Source organism: Canis lupus, chromosome 27, assembly GCF_011100685.1.
Source record: "Canis lupus familiaris isolate Mischka breed German Shepherd chromosome 27, alternate assembly UU_Cfam_GSD_1.0, whole genome shotgun sequence".
In the NCBI taxonomy this organism is placed as follows: Eukaryota; Metazoa; Chordata; class Mammalia; order Carnivora; family Canidae; genus Canis; species Canis lupus.
In genome coordinates, this window is record NC_049248.1 from 15,059,718 (window position 1) to 15,077,085 (window position 17,368).

The 17,368-nt window shown below is 41.5% G+C and overlaps 1 protein-coding gene across 3 annotated transcripts in view; it reads left to right on the forward strand.

The window, feature by feature from the left end:
- The window catches only part of PTPRO (protein tyrosine phosphatase receptor type O), a 241,447-nt gene that overhangs the window by 212,882 nt on the left and 11,197 nt on the right, over window positions 1-17,368 (forward strand). For all 3 annotated transcript variants that reach the window (XM_038576903.1, XM_038576902.1, XM_038576904.1), the window contains 6 exons: window positions 1,016-1,097; window positions 10,069-10,159; window positions 11,240-11,316; window positions 11,906-12,040; window positions 12,262-12,384; window positions 17,179-17,333. In XM_038576903.1, the coding sequence (XP_038432831.1) occupies window positions 1,016-1,097; window positions 10,069-10,159; window positions 11,240-11,316; window positions 11,906-12,040; window positions 12,262-12,384; window positions 17,179-17,333 (663 nt within the window). The remainder of the gene's footprint in view (window positions 1-1,015; window positions 1,098-10,068; window positions 10,160-11,239; window positions 11,317-11,905; window positions 12,041-12,261; window positions 12,385-17,178; window positions 17,334-17,368) is intronic.

Genomic DNA, 17,368 nt, shown 5'->3' on the forward strand with positions numbered 1-17,368 from the left:
TAGGAGGCTCTGGGAAGGATAGGCAGCTACAGAAAACTATAGGAAATAAAATATACCTCTTATTCACAAAAAGGAGGGAAGAGATAAGAACTTTGGCTATAGATACAGAAACATAAGCTCAGATGTGTTACCTGATTGTACCTTTGAACCATTTTGATACTTTTATAGATACACAAGCCTCTAAACATGGCTCTCTAAGAGGGAGGCCCTAGGAACTCTCTAGATATGTGCTTCATCGCACTGACTCTGCCTCTGCTCTGAAGAGACAGTGTAGCTAGCAATACAGTGCCCTATAGTTGCAAAACGGTTTAAACTTATAAGATTCTTGGGCAGCCCGGGTGGCTCAGCGGTTTAGTGCTGTCTTCAGCCCAGGGTGTGATCCTGGAGACCTGGGATCGAGTGCCACATCGGGCTCCCTGCATGGAGCCTGCTTCTCCCTCTGCCTGTGTCTCTGCCTCTCTCTCTCTGTTTGTGTCTCTCGTGGATAAATAAATAAAATCTTTTTAAAAAAATAATAAACTTAAAAGGTTCTTTAACATACTGTGTGTCAACCTTGTAAGGTAAGTATGACCATAGTATTTTATAGATGCAAATGTTGAATCTCACAAGAGTTAGGTAAGTTTTCCACGATCATAGAGTAAGTAAAGTAAAACCATGTCTCAAACAGTTCTTCAGATGCCAATCCTTTGTTCTATCCCATAAATCAGTTTTCTAGAGACAATATGCATACATGTATATATGTAATATGTTATTGCTAGCATAAGAGCTGATTGAAAATCTAGAGATCTCTCCCATGTCAAGGAATGTAATATATAAGGCTCTCTCTTTAATCCCAACATCTTAGGGACTGGTAACTTAAACACACCAAAGCAAGATGAGTGCTTAACCTTGGAGAAGTAAAGTTTCTTTTTTCTCTAAGAAAATCGTTCATGTTCAAAAAGTGTGGCATGAAACAGTCAAAATATCTGTCAGCCAGATTTTTAAAACATACATTTTTTGTGTGTGTTTGATAAAGCCCAGTTCAACTGGATGACTTTGATGCCTACATCAAGGACATGGCCAAAGACTCTGACTATAAATTTTCTCTTCAATTTGAGGTGAGTGGACCAAGTATTCCCTACTTTCTATGGTAGATGAGGCATGGGACTTGGCAGATGGGCACTGGTGTCATTTCTCTGTTCACTGGGCTGTACTTGTCATCTGGTTCATGATGGTAATTGCACTAAGGGTGTCTCACCTGCTGGTTCAGACTGAGGACATCAACCCTTTGCAGGTCAGGGCTAGGGTGACACCGTGGGAGGAAAGGAGAACAGATGTGGGTAGCAGGGTGAACAAACACAGTTATAGGAGAAACCATCACTGAACATCAGTGCAATTGAGTGTGCAGAGGAAAGCAAGGCAGGGATTTAGGTGTGAAAGAGAATTTCATTTTCAGGGAATTTTTATTGTGTCTCTTATGTCACATAGGCCACAGTAAGGGTAGGTGGTGGTTGAAATGGGCTCCCTTTGTCTTCTGGGCACAGAAGAGCCTGGGCGGGCTGGGAAGGGGGTGGGGGTCCTTTTATAGCTGTCGGACTCCTGGTGTTCTGCTTCATATTTCTTTGTGAGGTCTCCTTTACTTTTCTTGGGGAAACTGGGAAGAGACCTACACATGATTAATGTGCAAGAAGGAAAAAAATGGCAACACCCCCTTTCTCTGAAGCACGCGTATTCTTTGGGTCCAAGACCACGTTTCAGAGTAGGTAGAAATGAGTCAGCCTTGGATCTCAGCAGTGTGAGGACTATAACTGGTCCTCAGGTGTTCTTCCCATATATTTCACAGCTCAGGACAGTCTGAGTGGCCTCATCCTTCAGGGTCCTACAGCAAGGCTCAGGTGGTCTGTGATTTAAGGAAACCCGGGAAAAGAAAAGATAAGGTGATAAATTTGGAAATGTTTTCTTAAATGTGTTTTGTGTGAAATGTCAGGTTGTTGAATGTAGCTGCTTTCCCCTCATTATACATATTCATTTCTTCTTTCCTCTCATCAGCTGATAGTCCCTCATATCTTAGGTCTGCAAGAAGCAGCGGAAGTCCTGGTGTGTATGTACTAAGAGGGAATTTAAGGATGAGAAGAGCTTTACACATAACCAAATACAAAGCCCCCTAACTACCATCCATGCCATCAGAAATTCAACAGAGAGCCTGGCTCAGTTATCCACTGCACACAAGTGTGCAAGAAGTTGTAGATGCTACACCAAATGCTATAGCTCAACTTTGGTATGAACTAGAGATCTATGGTAAGGATGGCATTTCAGGGAAGAAAAAAAAAGAGGCTTTCTATAAGAACACATATGTCAAAACTCAGGAAAAAAAATAAATGTCTGGATAATTCTGATAATGGTGAGGAAAATTATGATGGGTATACACTTTCAAATTCATTGAAGCCTCCAGCTCTTAATTCCTACAAGATTCGTGTTACCTTGGCGACACAGCTAGCATCTGTGCCCTCCCTGGGAGGAATTAGGAGTACCTCTCAGTTTATGCCATCAAACCTCAGTGTAATTATTACTCTGCTTCTGAAGTGCATCATTATAAAGAAAATTCAATGAGCCATCTTTTGGTAAAAAGAAAAGATGATTTTAGTTGTGAATGACACGCCATTCAAACTAGTTTAGATCAAAGAAAGGGAATTTGTTCAAAGGATGCTGAGATATCTAATCAAAGGAATCATATAACCAGAGCTAAACCAGAGGGAGGAAAGGGAGCAGTTCAGTCTTGGGAATGACTGGAACCAGAAGCCACACCTTGCACAGACTCCTTCTCCCTCCCCCCCCCCCCCCCCCCCCCCACTGTCTTGGCTCTTTCTCTGCAAACCAACTTTTTTCGCACAGTGGAAAACACAGCCACCCACAACCCTTGAGTATCACATCGTATAGTTTCCACAGTTTCCAAAGGGAACTGTTGACTCTCCTTCTTATTCAGAACAGGAAGCTTACTAGAACCACTTAGCTAAACCAAAGGAGAGCATTATTCCCAGGAAAAGAAAGGGCACTGGAGAACCAAACAATTAGTGATCAGATCTTAGCTTCAGATGCTTCAAAAATGTGAAAAGTAGAATAATAAATTTTATGTGCTAAATGTTTAATTTATAATATGCTGAGAGCTTTTATCCATTCAATGTATAAATGAACACATTCAGGCTTATTCCATAAGAATTATAAAGGAGGTAGGAATGTACTAAAGTGGGAATCCAAAACCTTTTGTCCTCACTACCATTTTGCCATTACTTGATATTGAAAAAAAGCCATAATTCCTCATCACCCCAATTTGTTGATCCATTAAATGAGTAGGCCAAACTAAATCAATGGTTCCCAACTGGGCCAGTACCAAGTAGTCCCCTAGGGTGAGTTTGGGGGGGTGTGAGGAGCATATTTGGTTCTCACAATGACTTAGGAAGAAACTACTCATGGTATTCCATAGAGAAAGGGACAGGGATGATGAATGTTCTGCTATGAGTGGGAGTCCCGCACAATAAAGAATTGACCCAGGCCAGTAGTATTCCATTGAAAGATACTGGACTAAATCTGGGACAAGGGTACATCCAAGCTTTCTGACTCACGTGTATTAGAATTCTCCAGAGAATCAGACCAATAGGAAATATATACATATAAACTCTAATACAATATAATATAGTAATATAATTCATCCATAAGTTCATTACATTATGTAATTACACAACTTTATAATTCTTATATAATTCTTATGTATATCCTATATATGATCATATAATAGAAGAAATATATATAGAAAGAGACAGACTTATTTTAAGAAACTGGCTCACACCATTGTGGGAGCTAGCAAGTTTGAAATCTGAAAGGGCAGGCAGTGAACCGAGGGAAGAATTGAAGTTGCTGCTCAATCCAAAGCAGTCTGGAAGCAGAATTTCCCCCTCCTCAGGGCACTTCAATCTTTTCTCTTAGGGTCTTCAACTGATGGATGAGGCCCACCCATAGTTATGGAGAGTAATCTGCTTTCTCAAAGCCTACTAATTTAAATGTTAATCACATCCAAAAAAAAGACCAAGCACTATATAGCCTAAGCAAGTTGACACATAGAATTAACCATCACACCATAATTTAAAGGAGTGTTTAGTATCATTATTTATTCCAAAGCTTTTTTTTTCATATATCTTTGTTCTTAGAACATTGTTGATCATACATGTAATTTATCTGGTGCCAGAGATACTGCATCTCTGCTCTAGTGAGAAAATTCAAATGATTCTCCTAGAAGTCTGCCTTAAATCACAGGCTCAGGCTCGGGCTCAGGCTCAGGCTCAGGCTGTAGTTTTTGAGCTAACATTTGCCAGAGCAGTGACTCATTGATCTAACTCACTTCCTTTTTCAACCATCAGCCTTCAGGCACTGCCAGCCTCCAGCCCAACCTGCCTCCACCACCCCCATTTGGTGGTTCCATGTCAGGGCTCCTCATCTGTTTTCTTTTCTTTTTTTTTTTTTAATTTTTATTTATTTATGATAGTCACACACACCACACACACACACAGAGACAGAGAGGCAGAGACACAGGCAGAGGGAGAAGCAGGCTCCATGCACCGGGAGCCCGACGTGGGATTCGATTCCGGGTCTCCAGGATCACGCGCTGGGCCAAAGGCAGGCGCTAAACCACTGCGCCACCCAGAGGTCCCTCCTCATCTGTTTTCAAAGACTCATACCCATACCTGATTTTAGGACGCATGTCAGATCTTTCACGTGGCAGCCCTCAAGTTTTCCTGAAATTGATAATTAATCAAAACTTCTGGGGAGAAAAAGGTCCCCTGCTCTAATAGGAACCCAAGAGAGTATCAATTAAGGTGGCTGAATCAGCTGATCCTAGCTAACTTCAGTAGCTGAACAGTTATTCGTTCTGTTTGTATGAATGCTTAATACTTGTATTCATTTTGATACTGACATTGAAAGATCCCACTCATCCTGAGAAATTACATCATTTGTAAGCATTATGCAAATTGAAACTAATGTCTGGATTTACATCTATTACCAATACAGTTATAAGTCATACAAGAAGCAATATGACTTGCTAATTTGCACTCACTAAATACATTCCTTATTCACCCAGCATTTGATTTTGGATCTGCTGGAAAGATTGATTATCCTGATGAAAATGTGCATCTTTCCTTAAGGAGGTTTGGGACTTAGGGATTAGTTCAATTCCTCATTTCATATGTCTCATATGGAAAGGTTTTGAAGAGCCAAACTTTAGAGCTCGAAATTTGAGAGCCCACGAGACATGCCATATATTGTTCATTCTGCCATTAATTTCTATGTTTTATATTTGTTTGCTCAGGATGCTAGTGAAAGCCCTCAACCATCTTTGTTGAGAAACGTGGTTGCAAAGGGAAAAGCAAACTGCATCACTTGCCATGTAGTTTATGAGAGATGAGCTTTGATTTCGGATAGTAACTCCCATTTGCAGCTGTTCCAGTCCAGTTCGCTGGAGACTTACCTGCAGTCTTTGAAATAAGGCACCTCAGACCCTCTCCAACAGTTCTGACTCCAGGAGTCTTGCTTGATTCCCAGACCTGAGTTTTCCTTCCTCTTGTTCCTCATCTTCTAAGTTTGGTCTCTGTTTCCAAGTGCCAGTGCTAGCCATCTGTCCAGGGGCTAGAATGGTGCCCCTAAATCCTACCCTAGTGCCCAGGGCCCTGCTAACTACTGCTAGACTTTCCTGAGGTTGGCATCCTTCTGCAGTCCTCCATCACCACCCCCAGATGCCCATGACTGCTGCACCCCATTCTTCCTTTAGAGTATCTGTCATAGGTGGCATCATGTCCCCCAAAAGACATGTTCAAGCTCCCGCCACTCAGGACCTCAGAATATAACCTTATTTGGAAACTCAGTCATTGCATATTTGGTTAAGCTGAGGTCATACTGGAGTGGTGGGCTCTTAGTCTGGCTAGGGTTGCAGCGGAAACACAGTTGTGTGAAGACACAGAGACAACAGGGAGAATGCCATGTGGTGACGAAGGCAGAGATTGGAGTCAAACAGCTGCAAGTAAAGGAATAACCAAGATTGCCAGCAAACCATCAGATGCTGGGAAGAGTCAGGAAGGTTGCCCTCATATTCCTCTATAAGTGACAGAGGTCAGAAGTCTCCACTGACACCTCAATTCTAGATATATAGCCTCCAGAACTATAGGACAATGAACTTCTGTTGCTCGAAGCCACACAGCTTGTGGTACTTTGTTATGGCAACCCTCAAAAACGAGTACAAAGCCTCACTAAATACCTTGTTCTAAATCCTGTCTCCTTTTGTGTTCGCCTGAAAACTAGCCAGACCTTGCCCAGTTCCACCGAGCCTTCTACTTGGCACAGGTGGCACCACTGCTGTCAACCCCACTGATGACTCCTCATTTGCTCTGTAGTCTACTAATCGAACTCCCCCGACTCAGATGAGTTAGCACTTGAGTGACACTAGAGTGAGAATACAGTTTGTGCCCTTCTCAGATTACTGTGCATGTTAATGGACTGAAGGTGCCCTCTCCAAATTGATATGTCGAAGAGATGGAGGCTTGGGAAGGAAAGCAGAGTTAGACAAAAAAGGGTCATGTGAGCACACAGCGAGACGATGGTCACGTGCAGGCCAGGAGAAGCCCCAGAATGAAACGAATGAAATCCACCTCGTCAGCCCCTTGATCTTAGACAACTCAGCCTCCAGAACTGTGAGAGACACATTTCCATTGTTTAAGGCATCTGGTCTACGGCATCTTGCAATGCCAGCCTGAACAGACTAACACAGCGCATATGTTGCATGCTTCAAACACAGCCAACCCAACGTAGACTGCCATTGGGCTTTGGTGACTGTGTCAGCTTCTTAGGGCTGCCATAACAAATCCCCACAGTCTTGGTGACTTAAAACAACAGAAATTCTTCCTCTCGTAATTCTAGAGGCTGGAAGTCCAAAACCAAAGTGTTATCAGGGCCATGTTTCCTTTGAACGCTCTAGGGGAAAAACCCTTCTTTGCTTCTTCCAGCTTCTGGAGGCTCCAGGCGCTCTTTGGCTTTACTGCTGCCTGATTCCAATCTCTCTGTCATTAAACAGCCTTCTCCTCTCTCTTAGAAGGACATTTGTTCCTAGTTACAAGACCCACTCAGATAATACATAATAATCGCATCCGATGATCCATAACTTAATTATATCTGCGCAGCAGCTTTTTAAATAAGGCCACGTTCACGGGTTCTGGGGGTTAGAATGTGGACATATCTTTTGGGGAGTCACGACTCAACCCACTATGGATGAACTACATGGCCCAGAGAAAAAACACCCAGTGATAAATCTTAACAGAAACAGAACTGGCAATGGAAAATGCAAAAATGATTTATGTCGGTTTCAGGCCATCACCTCGTACTTTGCCTTTATGAAGATTTAAGCCTCTGGAGTTTCCATATGGTCGGAAAGAGAATAACTGCAGAGCTACTGAACTGGAAACTTAGTATTTGATTTTCCACTTAGTGACAGACTAAATTACAAAAGATTGTGAGGCATTTTGTGTATACCCTCTGTTCCTGATTTGCTGAGGTTCAGCTTTGGCAATTTACATTTACAGTGTTCAGCCAATTAAACCTCTCTTATCAACTAAGGGCATTTACAGCAGGGAGGCAACATACAATTAAAGTTCTATCAGTTAGTCGGCTTCCATATGTGCTCCAGCTCTCAATTCCAATCTGTTTCCACACTTCTCTTTTGTATCTGAGGCTTCTTCCTGTGGCTCACCAGTCTGTCCCCAAAGCGGGGGATTTGCAGGGAAAGTTGTTGGTCTGTTAGGACAAATGGCAGAGGAGGGAGATCGCATCCAGGCAAAGCAAAACAAAGGATCCTAACAGGAGTATTCCACAGTCATTTTCAATAGTGCTGTATTAATATTTGTTAAGTTTAATCATTCTGTTGTATTGCATATGTGGCTGGGAGATGGAAATATTGATAGCCTTATCTTACCGATAACTAAACTGATGTTACCAAGAGTTGAACTACTTTTCCAAGACCCTACAGTTAATGAGTGGTACACCCAAATCAGCCAGATGTTTTGACAAACTATCTCTAAAGACACCCTCTAAAGGAAGTAGACTTCCAAAATATTTTAAGCAATGGAAGCATCATTTAAAATTAGTTTATAGCTGCCAGGAAGAACTAACCTAAAAATAACACTGATTTGGTTGAAGTTTGCCAAAAATAAATTTTGTTACTGCTAAGAACAACAGAGTCAGTCTTTGAAAACCTTTTAAAATGGAAGAACCTCTTATAAAGTGACAGTGACAAGCTTCTGGTTAAAGGCATTTAGTAAGCAAGGATTTTGCCTGAGGCAGAACAACTCACTTTGTGAATTGAGGATTAAAGGCAGTATAGTTTGTCTTTAAAGTTGGCATCAACTTGAGCCCCAAGAGCCTGAGATCTTGTGATTTCAAAAAGCCCAAAGTATTGCAGGATGAAAGGAGAGAAATCTAAATGATTCAGGTTGGCCCGTCCATCCATGCTGACCACAGCTTTGCATCCCAGTACCAGTAAGCGCATTGTGCTGGCAAGAAACTTCTATGTGGAAGCAGTGAAGACCCAAGAACTCAGTCTCTTTAAAGCATATGCTTTGCAAAGAACACTGAAATACCCAGACAGAAAGGCCAAGAAAGAGATATGCCTGTTCAGTCTCTCAAAACATCACCAATGTCTCCAAACCCTTTGAAAAGTCTTTCAAAGACGCTCCCAAACTCTTCCCCAAGATACGACGTATTCTTCCCATGGATGATTTACAGCAAGATTTACAGCAAGTAGTTTCTCTACTGCCTCAGTTAATCTTACATAGGGGTGCATACTATATGGGTAATTCCATTTGTAGATGGTTATATACACTGTTTACTCATATTTCCCTGACATTTGTCCAGGAACATAACCAGATCTGCAGTGCTGGTTGTGCACTGGCCAATTCCAGAGAGCTATTCACAAGCACCACAGCGTGAACAATGCCTCCTGGGAAGTCCAGGTGGCCTGACCCTAACTGCTTGTTTCCTATAAGATACATGAGATGAAAGTTTAGAAGCCCCCACTGTCCCGTAATATAATATTTTTGAAGTCTGAGGGTTGTCTGTTTGTATAAAAATTGCCCTACCAGTGCACATTCTGATAATAGGATTTATAGGGGTACTGATACGTATATAAAGATATTTGGACTTTCCTATTTTCACTGGAGGGTTTTGCCTACCCACTACTGATTCATCCTTACTGTTAAATTTATTTTCAGATATTTAGTGCCCATAGATCTTAATTCTTGTAACGTGGGGACTACTCACTAATCATTTTTCACTCTTTCTTTTACTACTTTTACTAATGCCTATTGCCTGCAGGAGAAATACCTACATTTCCCCATAGAATAGAAATATTTATACATATTGCATAAATTTCAGTTAATATGTACCTTCAAAAATCTGAAATGTGTCTCTGTTTTCAAATTTTCCATACCTTGAATGATACATATAATTCTTTCCTTCTCTACATGATCACTAAGCTATTCAGAGTATTTACATATGATATTAGCCAGTTATTCCTGCAATAATGCTATATAAGCATCATACAGTGTAAATCTCAAAATCTCAGTGATCTGCTACATTTATTTATTTTCCTCCTCAAGTGTCTGTAGGACAGTGGGCACGTCTGCTTCAGGCAGTGGGTCAGGGTCAGATTTGCTCCAAGCATCTCCTCATTCTGAGACTAGCAAATTCCCTGAGCCTGTTCTTTTCATGGCAGATGGCAGGAGTACAAGAGGGAAACCAGACTGAGCAAGCACACCTAGAGCTTCTGATAGGAACGATTTCTACCCAAGTTCATTGGCCAAAGCAAATTGAGAACAGTGGAGTAGAGAAGTACCCTCCATCCCAAAGAGGAGCGATTGGAACATCATGTGGAAGAGGGAGTGCTAATTTTATTATTGGCAGGGAGTGAGGAATAATCCAATTGTGAACAATGAGCCACCATGAACAATAATCCACACCGAGTGCAGAAATCTCAACTCTATTCTCTGTCATTTACAGGAGTTGAAATTGATTGGACTGGATATTCCACACTTTGCTGCAGATCTTCCACTGAACCGATGTAAAAATCGTTACACAAACATCCTACCATGTAAGAATGTCACTAGAGCCTATCTTATTCGTGTCTCTCAAAGGCTGACAGACTGTTGCTGCAGATTGATCAATTTCACCAATCTCTGGCTGAGCCCAGTTGTCGTCTGGATCCTCAAGGCCATCTCTGTGATTGCATTAATCCCATTCATGCTTTGATGTTACTAGATCCCATCCTATGTAGGAATATTGAATTTCTTTGCTTGTAACCGAATTGTGTCCAATGATCTGGGAAGACTGACCATTTGGTTCTCCGGAGATCAAAAATCTTAGCCAAATTAGGATAAGATAACCCGAGCTCTCATAAATTATTTTCAGTCAAATCCCTGACAAGGGAAGGAGGGCAATGTACTAAAATGTCTCCTCTTTCTTACTTCTGCAGAGTCTCTTATTGCTTAGCATTTGTGATAAAAGCAACATTTGAGGAAAAAGTAATATGAAACACTTATAGGGATTAAAATATATTCCAATATAGACTTAACTGTCCTCTCTGCCACACTGGGTGGAGGTGCGGGCTGGTCCTGGGAGAAGTGGAAAAGGAAGGAGGGGAGCTGAAAAAGCTCTAGAAGAACTCTCCTTGATCAGCCTTCTTGATAAAATCACATAATGTCATCATTATAACACTTCACATCTGTACACATTCCAGAATGTGCTTTTCTCATCTGAAGTCTTAGACTTCACAAAGCCTGTGCAACTCCATCTTCTCTGGATTTCCCCAAAGTAGTGGGTTCTCTGGATGTACTAGGTGACATGGAAATCATGGATTTAGGCTACAAATCTAGCCTTCCATACAACCAACCAGATATTTTAGTTCTTCTGAATATTCTGCTCCTGCACAATGCCCCCAAAACTTGGAGACAAGCATAGGGGAGCTGATGGAGAGGAAACAGTGACTGAGATGTGTTCTTATGTTTATTTAAACAAGAAACTAAGATTGAGGTGTGGCTGTAATGTCAGGCTAAAGTAAACTTGATCTACCCTGTCACGGGCTGATCTGACTTGCTATTTGGATAGAGAAGGTCAAGACAATTCTTCTTTCCCTTCTCATTTTTAATATTTCTTTTCTTCTTGTTCTTTATAGATGACTTCAGCCGAGTGAGATTAGTCTCCATGAATGAAGAGGAAGGCACAGACTATATCAATGCCAACTACATTCCCGTAAGTAAAAGACAATAACAAATTTCTTAAAACCAGGCATCCAAATTCTACCTCAGCCAGAATTATTAGGGCTCCAGGGATGCATCAAACAGCCCTAAAGAGAGCCATTGTCCACCTGGCTACCCAATTCGCAGGGACCGTTCCCACTATTCCTCTTCTGAATGACGAATGGGGGGGAAGAGCCTATTGATGAGTAATGTTCGGATTTCTTTGTAAAGATCTGGTGAAAATGAAAGTAAATAATTACACTAAAGATCATTTTTCTTGTGTTGAAACTTCAGTCTTGGCAACCCAACTCAAAGGTCTCCACCTGAGCCCCCTGTGCTTTAAAAATAGTGACTGTTCTTGTAAAAAGAGGTGAGCGTGATTTTATCTGCTTCAGAGAACAGTGCTTACAATCACAAGGACCTGCACGGGTCAGTTACTCTGATTACTTCTTTGATGAAAAAGGGAGAGAACATTACCCAGGTGTGTGATCCTTGGCCAGGGTTATTTCCGGTAAATTTTCAGTGTTTCTTCATTCCTGTGGAATGGCATTTGGTGTTGGCAGTGGCTCCTTAGGTGACAACTTTGTCACTTAATCTTTCAGGGATACAACTCACCCCAGGAGTACATTGCTACGCAGGGGCCACTGCCTGAAACCAGAAATGACTTTTGGAAGATGGTCCTACAGCAGAAGTCCCAGATTATTGTCATGCTCACTCAGTGTAATGAGAAAAGAAGGGTAAGTGCCTAATGGGGCTGTCCCCACTGGCAGCAAAACCAGCTGTAGCCATGGCCTGAGTGTTTCCTATGTACCAGAAACTTCCATTTGCTTCATTTTTCATCCTCACAATAGTATTATACAGTTCTTCAGAGGGAAGTACTTTTGTTTCCCCTAAGTAAACACAGACTGTTTCTTCCTTAGCCTGTTTGTTTGAAAAGGTTTTGCCATTGTCACCTCAGGTGAAATGTGACCATTACTGGCCGTTCACAGAAGAACCCATAGCTTACGGAGACATCACCGTAGAGATGGTCTCGGAGGAAGAGCGGGACGACTGGGCCTGCAGACACTTCAGAATCAACTATGTAAGTCATGAAGCACAAGTTCGGGTACTGTCCTTGTGCTGTGGGGACACCCACATGTCAGGGACCAACCAACCCACCGTCAGGTCAGACTGTGAGCTCCTCAGGCTTTGGAATCCTGCTTTCTTCAAGAGATAAATCCCACTTTTAATGTAGTTATTTCCTATTTCATCCATAATGGTGTGGATGAGATGATTGGCCTGGAGAGCACCAGGAAAGAATAAAATGTCCTCAAGTTTCCATTTCAGGTTAGCCCAGGGCGATAAAAGCCAAGGGGAATTATTGCTATCAGGTACAATTGAGGAGAGAAGTTATCATGACTTATGCTAATTACATGTAAGTATAATTAGGATACATAAGACACACTTAAACTTGAAGCACTTAAACAAGATTTAGTAGTTTGGGTTTGGTTTTGTTTGGCTTTTTCCCTTATTTTTAGATCTGTTTTATTATTATTATTATTATTATTATTATTATTATTATTTCAAATGTTCTTCTAGGCCTTTTTTTTTTTCTTCTAGGCCTTTTATATCATGGTTCCATCCCTCTTAAAATACTATTGATTTCTGAATATTAGTGTATCAGAAAAAGTCTATTTTGCCAGGCCTGCTACCTCTCTGATGATCAGCCTTTGAGCTTATGCTGAATATTTGTCTGCTAGGCTAGGTGCTGACATCACCAGTCACCCCGTTGCCTTCTTTCACACACCATAGCCCCAGAAAAATCAGAGGGCAGTTTTACTAGTGGTCACTTGAACATGCTCTCTGTCGAGGGCAATGTTGAATAGGAAAGTCCTCATTACAGTGTTCTCTGCTTAGAAACAACACTTCCTGGGGTCCTGGGTGGCTCAGTCCCTTAAGCATCTGCCTTTGGCTCTGGTCATGATTCCAGAGTCCTGGGATTGAGTCCTGCACCTGGCTCCCTACTCAGCGGGGACCCTCCTTCTCCCTCTAGCTCTGTCCCTCCTCCTGCTGTGCTCTCTCTCATTCTCCCTCAAATACATACATAAAACCTTTATAAAGGAAAAAAGAAAAAAAAAAGAAACAACACTTCCTAGCTGTATGGGCTAGCAATTGCCTAGCAATTGACCATTGCTTTGTTTTGTAAAGCCTGTGAGCCAAGAATGGCTTTATATTTCTAAATGGGTGAAAAAATCAAAAGAAAAATAATATTTCACCCAAAATAAGGAAATTATATGACATTCAAATTTCAGTGTCCACAAATAACATTTTGATACAGAGCCATGCATTTGGTTACATATGGTGCATGAGTATTTTTGTGCTGCATCAAGCTTGAGAAGTTGAACAGAGACCATAGGACTCTTAACACCTAAAATATTTACTATCTGCCCTTTACGGATAATGTTTGCTGACCCTTAATATGGACAATGGAAATAAAGATTGCCCATATCCATATAGCATCAGCAATCATTAACTAGTCATTTATTGATATTTGCAAGTTAAATCACTTCTTAACCACTTATAGTTAACAATGGCTTTTGCTACAAGGGGAATTTAGGCAAACCCCTAGCAGACCATGCTTCATGCTGTTCCTTTTTTGTTTTTTGTTTTTTTTTTTTTTTGGAAATGGTCATCTCCTCCTGTTCCCTAAACACATTCCCTCTCAGAATTTCAGCTCAAAGATCACCTCTTTTGTTAAACTTTCCCTAACCTCAAGACAGCTTTATTCCTTTCTCTCAGTCTAGTCTCACATAGATTATTCTATCACAGGACATCAGAGATGGTTATAATTGTCTCTCTTCACATCCTCCTCCCCCAGCATGCTGTGAGTTTGGGAAGCAAGTACCCTGTTTTAATAAGTTCTGTAATCCCAACCCTTAGCTACTTATAAAAATCTTTGCAGAATGAATTAATGAGTGCATGAGTGAATGAATGATTTCAAAAACAATAAAGCACTTGGAAAGCGTCACAGATATTCCTTAGAGAAAATATTTGACAATCTGAATGCCATTTGGGCCCCGCTTTCTTTCTTGGCTATTTCAACTGGTGAAAACTGCTGGCAAAGTTCGAACAAATGTTTCTCTGGGTTTGCATTCAGGAGAAAAGAGACTACAGAGCACAAAATAAGGCCTGTTTCCTTGACAAAGTCCCATAGATCATTGTATGGTCAATACCATGCTTCTTGTCCTTGGTCTTAAATGATGACCTTTCAATAACAATCATGTGAAGGGCTTGAAACATAAGAATAAAACTTTGAGCCATGGTCTTTTCTGGTCAGATGTGTAGATGGTAGTTACAAGTACTTGGTCCTAGAGTGCCCCCTTTTGGTCATAAACACAAAATCTAAATTTTAAACTTCTGCCAAAAGAAGCTTCTTTTAAGCTATTGCCAAAGAACATTGTGTGAAGCGAATGGATATATTTTTCTATTTGTTTTGATTTTTGTTTACACTCTTTATTCCCTCCATATTGATATATGGAAACTCTCAGAGTACAACCAGATAAAAGTACACGAGTGAGGAAACCAGGGTAAGAGAAAGTTTGGAATGGCTCAGATGTAACAAGAAGGGTTTTCTTGTTTAATAAGAAAGGAAGTAAATGACCATAACACACAATTTGTCACTTTCCAGTGCTTAAAAACTTGGTCTGAATTCAGTAAGAACTGGAGACTCAAGCCAGCAAAAATTTGTTTGTTCCCATTGACGTGTGCCTTGCTATTCGGCTGACAGGGACCACCCTGATACTAAGAACTCCGTCCTGCAGCTATGGAAAGAATAATGACGATTTAAGTGTTTCCTATTTTTGAACCACTTTGTATATTTTAGCCAGATACATTTTCAGATTGATTATGTATATACGCATAAACATAAATATATGTACAAATATATATTGCCCACAATGAACAAGTCTTTGCACTAAGCCTGTAATCAGCCTTTGAAGAGAGTTAATATTTTTGTGAGCTTTTCTGGGCAACCAAAGTTATCTTTGTGCTTAAATCTTCATGGTGTTGAGTTATGGAGTCATTCTGCACAATTTATCATGCTTGGGTTACTCTCTTGCCATACCTCCTGAAAAGGGTAGTGAGAGGAGCCAGCATCTTTGCAGACTTTTGCAAACATGCTCCATGTGTCTAAGAAAGAGCCATTGAAGGCAGTGAGGGAGGCACTGCATGTGGCTGGGGTTGTATAGCCTTAAGCGCCTAGGGGACTGTGGGTCTAGTTGAAGTGCAGATTTATTTATGTTTACAGAATTCTTATTATGTATTTATTCATATATTTTAATTATGCATTTACTTATATTTATACAAATTTTACTTCACCCAAGACCACTGACTCTTTGGAATTCATTTCTCTTGAATACCTGAACCTAACTTTCATTTCATAACCAGGCCAAATTCTTCCAAATTATGATACAGTATTCCATTCATCGAGTGGATTCTAGGTTCTTAGCAAGTTTTAGGGAAGAGGGATGAATTAGATCTCTGTGAGGCCTGGATTTGGAATATTTATGACAGTTGATAATAAGAACAGAACAAATCTTTATGCTTACAAATTAGTAGAGACTAAAGAGGGTGAATCTTGGGGTGCCTGGGGGGCATAGTAAGTTAAACGTCTGACTCTTGGTTTGGGCTCAGGCCATGATCACAGGGCCATGAAATTGAGCCCTGTGTGAGGCTCTGAGCTCGGTACAGAGTCCACTTGAGACTCTCCCTCCCTCCCCCTGCTCCTCCCTGCTTCAAATAAATAAATCTTAAAAAAAAAAAAAAAAAAAAAAGGAAAGAAAGAAAGAGTGAATCCTCAAGGCCCACATCCCAAATGATAATTACTCAGTCCAGAGGGGACAAGAATATATTTGACATATGGGTTAATAATATGAAAAAGATGATACAAAATATACCAACCCACTGGGATTCCCAGAACCAACCATACAAATGCACAGAGCTGGATGGGAGCGCGTGGTGGTAATTATGTAGCAGCAGCGATGATCAGATCTAATAGGTCCCATCCTTCACAGACATGAGCACAGCTAATCCTCACAACAACCCTTGTGATGGGTTGTTTTATAACATCAAAAGGATTCATTTTAGACATGAGAAAACTGGTGTTCAGGGATTTTGTCTTGGGTCAGAGCACAAGACAGAGATTGTCATACTGGTGAGTTTTAAAAGCATAATCTTGGGTAAAATCTATAAGGAACAAGGGAACCAGGATAGGACAGGGCAGGGAAGGAGCACACACAGCTGTGGCTTCAGCAGAATTCTGGTCTCGACTGGGTCCCCCGGAGAGTGCCAAGGGAGTACATGGTGCCAAGCTGATATGGATGCCACCCTGACATAAGGGGGGAAGGCATTTTGCACCCCTTGTCTCATCAAGAGAACACATCCTTTTGGGCATGCTCCAGCAAGATAGTTCCCTTTGTGGAGGAGAGTGGAGGGGAGGGCACAGCCATATGCTATCTAGCAGCAACTGGAAAAGAGGTGCAGCCTGGTCAAGGGGACCCAGAGGGGGCACCAAAGCACTTTTCAGGGGATCCATGGGCCAAAGCTGATGCAATTGCCAAATGACAGAGTCAGAATGCACACCCAGATGCTTGAGCTCTACAAAGACCTGGATTAGCCTATTTATACTATGCTTTGAAGTTTTATACAATTAGTACTTTTTTCAGGGCCTGCTTTGTGCCAGACACAATCCTCAGAGCTGGAAAGGGAAGGGGCCTAGACGGGGAGGGGCACGTGGCTTTAACTTCTTATGCTGTTAACTGGTGAGCAGCCGTGGAGGCCTGCTCTGGGCCGATGCCCTGACAGATTTTAATGCTTGTGTTGGCTTTTTCTCCTAAAGGCCGATGAGATGCAGGATGTGATGCATTTCAACTACACTGCATGGCCTGATCACGGGGTGCCCACAGCAAACGCTGCAGAGAGCATCCTGCAGTTCGTACACGTGGTTCGACAGCAAGCTACCAAGAGCAAAGGCCCCATGATCGTGCACTGCAGGTAACCTCTTCAGCCATATTTTCTGTTAAGGCACC